The sequence below is a fragment of the Carassius carassius genome, chromosome 15 (genome assembly GCF_963082965.1).
Source record: "Carassius carassius chromosome 15, fCarCar2.1, whole genome shotgun sequence".
Lineage (NCBI taxonomy): Eukaryota > Metazoa > Chordata > Actinopteri > Cypriniformes > Cyprinidae > Carassius > Carassius carassius.
In genome coordinates, this window is record NC_081769.1 from 11,168,522 (window position 1) to 11,181,415 (window position 12,894).

Below are 12,894 nucleotides of genomic sequence, written 5' to 3' on the forward strand. Positions count from 1 at the left end.
ATAAAAACGTCACACAAACATCTGGGAAATTGTACATTTAATAAAAGTGACAAAAATGATGTATGACATTCCAGTGGCACATAATGGTAATCTCACAAACTGGCACAGGAAACAATGTGGTTTACAGGAAAAAAGCCTGCAATCATATATCTGTTTCTACATTGAAAACTTAATTATTAAAATGAGATAATGAGAAACAAGCAAAGTTTTCAACCATAAACATCTGCTTCTCAACTTATCAACATGCAAGCTTTTCTCTTTTATTATATGCACAGGACATTTCTGCTATTTTGTATTACAAACAGAATTCAATTATTATCCTCATACTTGAATAAAATTACCATAGAAACACAGTTATGCTAATAAACTCCATGGCCGAGGTTTGCCATTTGTGAATTTCAATTAGAAATGTTCTTGGTTTAACCTGTAGAAAAAAACAAAACAAAAAAACACACAATACAGATGACTTGACAGGCCATTCAGAGCAAAACACAAACAAACCTTGTGGTTCGTTGTTGAATTTCTCATGTTCCATTCGTTGATCATAGTAGTGAAAGAAAATTTCAACAGTGCAAATCTGGGCTACAGTATGTATAGCATTCCAGAGTCTTCTTCAAAAAATAATTGTCCAAGATAAAATACATGTTTCTATCTTCTTAATTAACCATAAGCCACTACAACACAGCTTGTCATTTCAGAAATTCAGATCAGATATAAAGAATATGCACAAGCATCTTTAAACACTGGGACTGTCCCTCTCTAAAGCAGATATAGATACTGTTTTAAGTTAACTTGTTGAATGGCAGGATATGAAGCACATCTAAACAGATTTTTTTTTACACAAATATTTAACTTCAAATCTTTAATATTGCATTCTGTAAGCCTTAGGTTTGTACTGTTACTCCTCTACTGGACATGTATCAAAAACCCTACAATTCATGAACTGGACATTTTGACCCAAAATTTCTTTGTGCTACTAGCCCACTAAGCTGTTATCACCAAACACACTTCATTGCTTAACACAGTGGTTCCAACTTAGACCTACTTAACATAGAAGTGATTACTGACATGCCATCAAAAAAAAAAAAAAAAGGCTTTCAAATTTCAGGCCACTATCTTAAAACTATTTCACCCCAGTCCTCAAAAATACTACTGACTTGAATATATAAGTCTTCATTCTGTGATGCGATTTTATACATCTTAATGGTAAACAAATTCAAACATTTTCCATTGAACAGGTAGATAATAATCAGTGGTTTTGAGGCTGGTTAAAAAAGAACATCGAGACTGCAGCAGCAAACTAGAGTCAACCCACACAAAAGCAGCCTATTTTTTAAATAGTATAATATTCATCTTAAAGTTATCTTTCGACTTTTCTTCTACCCTCTCGCAGATACTTCATACTAATTTCTAAAACCCCCGCCCCCGCCTTTTTATGAAAAACAAAAAGCAGCAGCTTCTTCATAACTAAAGTAAATAAATAAAAAATAAAAAGGGCACACTCACAAGGTCACATAAAATTCATATCAGGTTGCTTAAGCCACAGAAATGTGTGCATTATTTTAGTTAACCAAAGCAGGTGTCAGACAAAACCAGTGTTTTGGACTTATAAATGCAAATTAAAATTATGCATTGCATTTATGATAAATAAAGCCATTGAGAACTTTGCTTGGATGATGGTAGGAACTAAAAGAACTGGCAGTTCTGCAAACTGCATTCTCTTCTAACCTTCCTTGCAGTCAGGCCGTTCGTTCTCTGTGAGTTCATGACACTGTATAAGGACCATGAAGAACAATCAAGTCACATGAGTGACAACCAAGTCCAAAAATAATTCAGCCATGTCACACCTTATAATTTTCAGGATATTTCCTGAGAATTAATCTTCAAATTAATTCTTTGCTAGCTGACAGTGTTTACTTCTAACCTGATTAAAGAATCAAGTTTTACATATAAGAACATCTGCAAATGGGCCCAAGAGGTTCTTGTTGAAGATGCAGCGCACCCATACTAAATATGTGGTAAAGGGTTTGATGTTTTCCGAGAAGGTGTAGTTCTGATGGGGCAGAATGTAAGGCATATACGTGTTCTCTCCCTGCTCCTGGATCCACACCTCATATTTCACCTCTTTAACCTTCAGGTACTTCAGGTTCCAAGGGATCTGCCATGACACTGAGAGCTTTGCTTCATTGCTAGCCTGTACTGACGTCTGACACTTGGGCTCTCTGACTCGACCAGGATGTACAGTGCTAGCCACCTTGGCCTTTTTCGGATTAGGCTTTTTTACATTTTCTCTAAGTAGGTCCAGAAAAGAAGCAATGTCCACAGTAGTGTCCTGGTAAATGCGGAAAAGCCACTCTGGATTACGACAACAAAGATGCCTTGGCACATCCTTGCTGGCAAGGATACGTTCTTGTTCCTCCTTCTCAATGTGGACGATGCCACCCTGATCCCAGGGGCGATCAGGATATGTAACAGTGTTCTCTTCCATGGTGTTTCTCCATGCAACATACTGAAGGTCCATGCCAGGTAATGAGGCCAAGGTTTTGTAGGGTGTGTACTGCTCTGGGTTTATAGCATACGGGAAGAGTTCAACCACAGCGGCACCACGGGGCAAGAACATGGAGGTAATCATCTGGGCTCCGTGCATGCTGACCAACATTGTTGCCCCACTAATAATTTGGATAATGCTATCAAACGACTGCTCCTCCAAAGACACAGTGACAGTCCTCATCTGAAACTCTTGGGCTAAAGCCAGAAGTAGTTCCGCCTCATTGAGAATGAGCCTGTTAGTGGTACGCTTAAAAACAACAATGTAGTCATCGCCCTCCTCTCGCGTGATGTTAAGCCTCTCAGTCAAAAATGATGCAAACTGGCGGATCTCGTTACCTGAAATCAGAATGTTGGCTTTGGGTCCTTGCGGTTGCACAAAGCCATATTGGTACCATGTTGTCATCTTTGACAATCCAACATAAGACTTGGTGAAACACATGAGTTTGCCAAAGGTCTTCAACTGCTCCTTGAGAAGGGGTTGCTTACTGCTAAGCAAGCGGTAGAGATCGAAGTGAGCCCCTTCACCCCACCCCTCCATGAATACGAGCCTGGCCTCATCGTCCAAGTCTGAATACTGCAGCATGGTGTAGTATATGGGCAAAAGATCATCATGAAAAATGTGCATGAGGTTGTCTGGGTTAAAACGGTTCAGAATTAAAGTTACATCTGGCACAAACACAGGTTTCGGCATAAACTTCAGAGCCGCTGCCGGGAGCTCGAGAAAGTTAAAGTACTGAGTGTTGTGGTCTTCTACAGACGAGAGGTCCAGCAGGGCGGGCTGGAAGCGTCGAGGGCCAAGGTTAGGCAGCATCACAGAGGCATTACTGTGGAAGAATACAAACTCCTCAGCCTCCGTGCAGTAGCAAAGGTAGTCAAAGCGGCAGATGCGATCGGTGTGCATCTTGCCAGTGCAGACCATTCTGGTGCCATGCTCTTGGAGTGTTAACAGGGCACCATGGTAGTCGATACGCACCTGTGAGAACTCCTGTGATTGGCGTGTTAGCTGTAGCTCCTCTTCCAACTGTGATGTGTGTTCAATCAGCCGAACATATTTCCAAAGCAAGGCTGCCACCACTGACACCAGCAGGCCATTCAGCACTGCCGGCAGGTTCATCCTACACCCAATAGCGCGCATTGCAGCAAGACTCAAACCACACACTCATGCTCCACCTGCAACGATCAGAATCAGAATACTAAGTTTGAACAAGGAGGTTCATGAGTTGCATTAATACATCATAAATGTAGGGTACAGAATGAGCACAGAGGGTAAAGAGTAGGGCAGGGGTTTCCTAACTCAGTCCTGGAGGGACACTGTCCTGCAGAGTTTAGCTCCAAAAAACTCTGCAGGACTGTCGCCCTCCAGGAGCAGGATTGAACACCCCTGGAGTAGGATATCAAGAGAAAGAAAATGTACCAAATATTTTAAACTCCTTTAGGGTGATATAAATTGATGTTAGACCTTATTTTGTGACAATGACTGAATATACATTACTCTCTACATGTTTTAGTTATCTTACCTTAGCCCTCGTTATATGTTTTACATTGTGAATTGTGAATGTCTTTATTAATCTCAAGCCGCCAAATCTGACTTGCAAAAATAAACCACATTTCAAATTCAGGAATTTTTAGGACTATAATCATCAGTTTTTAGTTAAAGCTAAATTGAATTTATTACCTCCCTGCAGTACTGTTTTTTTTTTTTTTTAATAAAATAATAATATCATTCTTTGAGCTTTTGGCATGCTACGTTAGCCAACAGCCATGGAGACCAGAGAGTGTCTTAAGATGCCCACCTGCATCTAAACATTTAAAGCATTTAGTACTAAAAAAATCTATGTGTGTTCTCAGCGCACCATGCATGCAACAGTCTATAAGCTAATTCTTGAGCCTGTGCCTTCTGGTTTCGGACAACAAACAGACAGACAGTTTTTAAAGGGAGATAAGGAGACCATTTTTACAAAAAGACATAAAAAACCTGATACAGTAATCTAAAATAGAAACAATTCTTTCTATAGTTCACAATGACTGAATCAAACTGAACGAGACAACATTCTAGCTATGTTAAAGTCTTTATTAGTACTAAAAATTAAAGATAAGCTTGGCAGAGCTTGCAGTCACATCTCATGGATAAAAAATGCCAATTTTTAGGATGTGAAGGACAATCTTCTTTGTTTGTTTTCATCCATAGCATTTTATGTTTTTGAGACTTAAACGGCATTAACGTCCAATCCACAAGGATACAAACAGCAGAAACGGCAGTGTCGCCAGTTGTGCATTTAATTCCCTTCACTGCATAGACAACCCTGAGGGAAACATTAAAAGGCTTTGCCAACTAACAAATGCAATCAGCTACAGATTGCAAATCACTGAGCAAACCCTCAGTGGCACCATCTCAGCTAACATAACTGTTTAAGACTGAAATGTCTTTGATGTCTGCTTGGAAATTAGGCATAAACTGAAAAATAAATGGTTATAAACCCAACATTGGTTGGTCTCCCCTGGGTGCATTACATCATATGCTGGCAAAATTTCACATGACCTTCTAAAACAGAAACAGTTAGCTTCTACTAATGAATCATTTTCATAATACTAATTATTAATAATCAGCTATTCCTTCTATATTATTAAATAATATATTATCAAGAAAACAGAAAAAGTCCAAAATAATTCAAGACCATCCAACATTTGGCATATACTGTACATGATAATTAAATCAATATTGCACTTCATCTTATACATATCTTTTTAACAAAAAAAAAAAAAAAATTACAAAAAAATAAATTCAGCAAGGCGGGGGATAAAAAAAGAATAGTTTTTTAATAAAGAACAGTCATGAGTTCCAAGTAAGTCCATTTCTAAATTGAGTATTTCGGTTTCGGGTAACATTTACAGGTACATACGTTTTAATGTTTAGTCGGTCTCTCTCATGGGACTTAACACCCACATCGCTTCAGAGTTGTTTCGCCCACACCATTCTGCCAGTGATTATTTCAAATAGCTTCACTCAGCTCAATGACTCTGCACAATAACCACTCAAAGACAGTATAGGCTTGATTAAACATAAACCAACAAAATGATGTTCAGAGGCAAAAATATGCAGTGCTGCCATAATAAAGGCTTATTTCGGATTAACATACTAGCATGCTACTCACTCATACAGTTTCTGCAGTATGTAGTACAGTATGCTGTGTGCAGCACGTGCATTTCCTGTTTATGGAATAACCAGGTGACCTATGTCATACAACACATACTGCATGAAATACTGCAGTGCCTCAAATTTCTAACGTGATGAACGAATTACAAATAAAATCAGCAGTAATTTGTAATAAATATTTTGACTCATTATTTGAACAGACTGAAAAACCTTACAACATTTTACACAATATTTATTTATAAATTACCATATTTATTTATTAAAATGATAACTGGATGCAATGTGAAGTCACGTAGCAACAATGCAGCATAGACCGTTATATGCATAAGTACATTCCTTACCATTTCACTTAAAAATAAATAAATAGTACATTCTGTAAAAATGTACCCCAGTGTACTGTACTAATATGAAGGAATTATCTTTTGATTTTTTAAATTGTGCATTGCTCTGTGTTGTGTTTTATAGTTTAAGGAAATGTACACGCAGAAAATCACTACTTTTTCTACAGACTTTTTTTCATATATCGCATGCAATATACAGCATGGACTATGTAGTATTCAATAAATAAAATATTCCTTAACCATTCCTTTAACATTAAAACTATAAAGCAACTTGGGAATTTGATATTCAACACTCCATTAGTAGATATTCTGGTTTCCAATTATAAATATCATACCTAAACAGGCAAGTTGTTAATTTTTTTATCCGCACCATCTGATATTTTTAGCATAAGAGTGCGGATCAGATTTAAAAATTACATGCAAGCTTATGTGCTTCCCATTACTGACTGCTTTGCTATCATGATATGAGCGAAACTGATGGTTAAACCTAAAGGGAGGAAAATGTTAAACTGCTTGCACGTAATGCACTGTGAAATGGATCAGATTATGGGAGGTTCATTCACTGTTACAACAGAAAAATCCAAGCTAAATCCACACCATTGACGCATATTAGCTTTTCAGACCTCTTAACGTGGGGGGGAAAGGGTTTAAAACTGATTTGTTTGGCGAAGCGATTTGCAAATGCATTAAAAAGACACAGAGGCGAGTAATATGCTAAACGCCATAAAGACTCTGGGAGCACATGACACTAAGGAGCCTCAGTCTATTCGAGCTGTCCAGATCTACATTGCTCTGCAAGAGCAAGCAGATCTCATGTCCTTGAAACCTTGTCCTTTCTGTGCATATGAAGAAAGAGAGCAGGGGGTCGCATCATGCAAGAGAGGGTTTTTGGAGGAGCCGGGTGCATGTGTTTATGACTGTATAAGAGAATGGGAATATGGGCTTGGCTGACTGGGCTTGCCCAGCTCCCTTGTGTACAGCTGAGCTGTTTGCTATGTGGATGATAAGCACTACAATGATGGGGGAAGGCAGCCTAGTGCTTCTAATGCATTTTAATAAGGCTCCTGGAAGACACGGCTCTCAGTCTTTCAGTGGCTTTCTTCTCTGATGAGTCCCTTCAGGATAGCCAAGGAGATTCCCTACTCTGCTCCCTGCCCACGACAGAAAACTCTTGGGGTAAAGAGACACAATCATTATGCCTCTTCTGCTGTCTGCCTGTCCTTCCTGCTTCTCAATAACGTTTATAAATTTTTTAATTACCTTGTGACCGAGATCTTGGGTCATTTTGTGCTATTTTCTGTGCAGATTTAAAATTTTGTTGATGTACACACACTTCAGACTTTTTTAAACATCTTTCGCCACAAGCATCTTGCTGCTCTATTGCATATACAGCTGATTTGCTCCGCATGCTTAGTTAACACCCTTCATCGTTTCCAAACAAAGTGTTGAGTACTGATTTAAAAGTACTGGCACACATTGCATCCTGATAAAAACCAGCAGGTACCATTAAAAATGACACTGTAACCAATAAAATAAAATTTGATTATTGCGGTCACTTCTGAGTACTAATACTTATCCTTACTTGTGACATGTCAAGTTAGATGAACCAACTTTATTTCACAATTCTTTGCTGGTGACAAAACTTCTATCAAGTGCATTAGAATGCTAGAGATAATAAGAAAATGTCAGTCCAATGGAAAATATTCATTCTGGAATCACAGAACTTAATGTTATTGGTATGACAGGTTTTAATGTAATCTATGCTCATATATATGCTGTATATATGGCGAAAGTGATTTCACAAAGTACACCATGTTCCTGGATCAACATATATAGTGTGTGTTAAGTGTCTTTAGCTTCTATAACTAATTCTAAGTGTAATAACTAATTAACCATTTAAGACGCTGCATTAATTGTGTACATACATTTTTACACTCTAAAGACACCCAATATAGAGAGGAATGGATTAAAAAAAAAATACATCCTTTTTTAAAAATTCCTAACTCTTACACATAATGCACAATAAAACAGCTACTTCTAATTCCACACAATATCAGTCTTGGTCTTCTTATATTTGCCTCTTATGTTCTATAAAGCATCATAGGCTAGCGAAGCAGGCTCCAGAATTATATAGGTTCACCTATCATTATTACCCTTAATAAGCTGCATGCTGATTGATATAGTAAGCACTGAAGCAGGCAAATATCTTCAGCATCGCTCTGTTCCTCAGGGTCAGATGAGGAATGGGTCTGAAAGAGCTTTTCAGTGGGGGTTACAGGAAACAATGTCACTTTGCCTCCTGGGAGAAGGACTCTATGTAACAGTGCAGAGCTGGGTTGAGGACAGCAAAATGACAAAATACTGGAGCAGGCTAAGGACAGGATGCAAATCAAAAAGCAGAAATATACTTATATGAAGGAGTTTGCTTATGGATATTGAGGCTACTGCAATAGCTATGAGATTTCTGTTCCAACATAAACAGACGATGAGGAAGAATGATCCGAAATACTTTTACAGCTGATTTTAAAGATAACATCAACCCTTAAATGATGTGTCTGCTGGGCACAATGCAGTCAGTGAATTCAATATGAAATGTCATTCGCTATCAGATTTAATGCGAAATGCATCTTTCTTTACCGAAAGTGTAAAAAGCGTGAAATAGACTTTTTTTTTCTTGTCTGATGCCTTGAATGTCACATTAACGGACATTATAGTAACTGGCAAATGGCTTAGGACTGTGCATGTTCTTGGGGTGCCATCACCAAATCAGTCTTCTAGTGGTCTTCTTTACCCAGTTCTCACCTGGGGTCCTGCTTCAGCCTTGCAACTGCCATTGACATAAATGGAAATGTTAACTAATAGCTTTCACCATGTTGGCTATTACAGAACTCGTCAGTGATGTCAACTTAAATATTAGAAGACAGAAAGTTACTATATCTTACTTTAGTTACTATAACAATGTTATATTTACTAATGATAAGTTATTATATTAATAATATATTTAAAGATTTGATTTCATCTTGACTTTTAAACTTATCAAACTTGATATTTTGCCATTTTAAATGAATTCTCAAAATATTCATAAGACATGCAGGAACGCCTAATTCTTGACATGTCTCTACAAAAATGTCCTGGTTAAACAGTGTTTTAGATTGGGTTATTATGATGTCTCAGAGGATTCAACCCCTATCTATGTAGCTTTAAGAATGACTGGAAAGCACCCTGTTCTTGACAACAACAACAACAAAAAGATTGACCAAAGTAACGGTCAGTCAGAAAGCATATACATTGTTTAACAAAAAGAGAAAAAAAAGATGGTAACACTTTAGAATAGGTAACAATTATTAGTTGCTTAATAGCATGCATATTACTAGAGTATTAGCCATTAGTGCAAATTAAGAACATATTAATGCCTTATTCTACTTGACCTTATTCTACATCCCTAATCCTACCCAATACCTAAACCTTACAACTACCTTACTAACTATTAGTAAGCAGCAAATTAAGAATTTATTGAGAGAAATGTTGTAGTTAATAGTTAACAAGTGTTACCTATTCAAAAGTGTTACCAAAATGATTAGCTTTCTCTCTAGCCTTATTTATATATGTCAAATGGTTATCCATAGTGGTGGCAATGCTTCCAGTGCTGTCTCTCCAGATTTGCCCTTTGCATCTCATTTTATTTCTATTTTTATTAAAATAGCCACTCTTTTTAGTGTTCCGGAAATGTTGGCATGGTATAATTTATTTTGGCCTGATGATTAAAGCAGATCTGACTCACTTGAGTGCAAATTATTCATAGTTACAACACAAGCACTCAAATGATCGAATAAATGTAATATGATCTATCCATCTATGTAGCCTATCTTTGTATAAAAACACACACACCATCTATCTATCTATCTATCTATCTATCCCGTTCAACACAACAGGTAACGTAGCAATTCAATAACGCTAGTCTTGAACAATGTTTTAGATGTATATTAATATATTAGAGTTGTTGAATCATGAGGTGAGCAGTGATTTGAGATACTGTATCTAGACTTTAAATAGTGCGGATGATCAGTCATTATCTAAGACTCATCTAGCTCTTCATGACCTGGTGGGGAGTGGGGGAAAAACTTTTGCATTTAGTTTAAGATAAGAGACAAATAATAATACATATCACTCCATATGGAAAAACAAATGCGTTACATACCTGTGGGAACGGTGAGCCAGGACGAAGTGTTGTTAATTCACTGCATATACACGGATTCAACAGCAGCTGCAGCAAACCAGTGCCAATCATTTACAACTTTACGTCGTACAAACGCAGCATTTCCGATGCAATTAAGCCTAATACACGATATGTTCATTCACAGTTGTTATTAACAAATCGCGTGTTGGCTTAATTGTATCGCTGCGTAGCGCAAATTTGACTCTGTTGCGCGTATTAGGCGAAAATTAACCCAGCTGCTGGAGAAGTGTCCACCCACAGATATGACCGAGCTCAGAAAATAAAACCTCGCGAGATCTTATCGCCTCTAATCAGTCTGACGTCTACATTCGTGTTATCGCGAGAGCTTTGCAACAATTGAAAGAAACCATTATGAGAACGCAATGAAACAACACAAATAGCCTAATAGCAAATTCATGTTCTTGGTGATGTACTTACTTAGTCAGGTAACTTAGGAAAAGAGTGGCTTACGGCATACATATGTGCTCATCGACTTAAACTTTAAACCGAACATTAAACTTTAAATTTGCTTCGGTATAACTATAAATTAAACTTTAAAGATAAAGATTGCATGTTTGAATATATCGGCTATAAAGTGATTTTGAATGAATACTAGGCTGTCAAACTCTCGGGTGTGACTGTAATTTACAGAAATTATTTTTTTATCAACCAGCTAATCAAAATAATAATATACATATACATTCAAGAATACCACAGGGATTTTGCTATAACTAATATACACCTCTGCAATATGAACGAAAATAATAATTGTATGACCTGACCAGGCTACTGATGTTCTTTAATGACCTAACTAAGAAATTACTGATGATTCATTTGTCTCTCAAAGGCACGATGAATGAGTTCGTACAGTTTGTCGATTTTAAGCTGTAACACAACCCCCTCTAGAGCCAATTTGAGGGGCAACAATATTTTAAAATGCGTTCAGAGAAGATCTGGTCGGCTTACCAGTAAAATAGTCTATATCTTTTAATCATCAACGTGATTTCTCAATGCCTATGTGTGTCATAATGCTATGCGTCTATCTCATACCTTTTAATTAGCATTTATTCTGTGTTAACCCGTTACAACGAAGAGCTCTTTAAATACAAAGAGTACCTCTAGTGACCAGTAGATGGCAGTAGATAGCTTTAAAAGACATTTATGCTGTGTAGCGTTAGTGAAGTGACATTCAGCCAAGTATGGTGACCCATACTCAGAATTTGTGCTCTGCATTTAACCCATCCGAAATGCACACACACAGAGCAGTGAACACACACACACTGTGAGCACACACCCGGAGCAGTGGGCAGCCATTTATGCTGCGGCGCCCGGGGAGCAGTTGGGGGTTCGATGCCTTGCTCAAGGGCATCTAAGTCATGGTATTGAAGGTGGAGAGAGAACTGTACATGCACTCCCGCCACCCACAATTCCTGCCGGCCCGGGACTCGAACTCACAACCTTTTGATTGGGAGTCCGACGCTCTAACCATTAGGCCACGACTTATCCAATAAGTGGCATGTTAAAATAAAGTCTGAATTCAAAATATATTCCTCGCAGTGTTCAGGCAGTATTATACAATAAACCTTCATATTTAAAAAAAAAACCGAATGGTAATGTCTTGTATTCATATGGCACTGACCCACATCTCTTTCCAGTGAACTGCAGTTTTATTACATCTTTGATAAGATCCATTGCGATTCCGTGTCTCCTGGGTCAGGAAGCAGGCTGTGGCTGTTCTACAGCTGAAATCAGAAGTAGGCTATCTGTAACTCGATCAAATGTGTCACATTGCTGATTGCTGTTCCAAGTGCATGTTTGCTCTACAATAGTTTCATGAATTAATTATAACTAATGATTCCATATGGGGCCTGTTAACTTGAATGGATGTGTTCCGCTGAAAGACGATGTTGTCTCAGTCATGTCTGTCTATTACACAGGTTCCTAATGTGAAAGCATTTTCATTTGTGATGAAGGCGCAGTGTATATATGGAGATATAAATATAATATGAGTGTAGGCTTCTATCAAAATCCGAAAAGGTCAGTTGAATCATTTAACCCTGAATCCATTTTGGACGCAATTTGCGCACGGTTTCATACTCCTCCGTGTGCCGTTACGAGCAATATAAATATAACTTTCTGGCCCACACAAAATAGGTTCACTTTAAAACAACTAGAAGATGAAGTCCCCCACAATATAAACCCGCCCAGAGACGTTCAAGAATGCGGACGTTTCAATATTAGAATTTAACTGAAAACCTAGAAAAGAAAAGAAGTTTAAAACGAATTATTTATATTTCCGCATCTTTTTTGTACCTCTGATTGGGCAAATACGTGTCACGTGATATTAAAGCGCTTTTTTCAAATGAAATTGTATTTATTTTACAACGAATAACGTGTTTTAATAATCCTCCGAACACGTGCTAATGACAGATATTTTAGCTATTTCCAAGGGAAAGCAAACTGATGCTAATGAAGAAAGTGACGGGCCTACTGATTGGAGCAGCAGTATGCTATGTTACATGTTTGACAAAATTATTGAAATATACAGTACAGACCAAAAGTTTGGACACACCTTCTCATTCAAAGAGTTTTCTTTATTTTCATGACTATGAAAATTGTAGATTCACACTGAA

At 37.6% G+C, this 12,894-nt stretch overlaps 1 protein-coding gene across 2 annotated transcripts; it reads right to left on the reverse strand.

Moving 5' to 3' along the window:
• Positions 1-20: 20 nt before the first annotated feature.
• On the reverse strand, positions 21-10,554 carry pomgnt2 (protein O-linked mannose N-acetylglucosaminyltransferase 2 (beta 1,4-)). 2 transcript variants are annotated; one of them, XM_059567350.1, is made up of 2 exons: positions 10,244-10,554; positions 21-3,720 (listed from the first exon to the last, which is right to left on the reverse strand). In XM_059567350.1, the coding sequence occupies exon 2, from the start codon at positions 3,683-3,685 to the stop codon at positions 1,937-1,939; it is 1,749 nt and encodes a 582-aa protein (XP_059423333.1). In that variant the 5' UTR covers positions 3,686-3,720; positions 10,244-10,554; the 3' UTR covers positions 21-1,936. The 2 variants fall into 2 exon arrangements, with proteins under 2 accessions (XP_059423333.1, XP_059423334.1); XM_059567351.1 differs by lacking the exon at positions 10,244-10,554 and having other exon boundaries at positions 21-3,374; positions 3,524-3,664.
• Between the last annotated feature and the right edge of the window lie 2,340 nt (positions 10,555-12,894).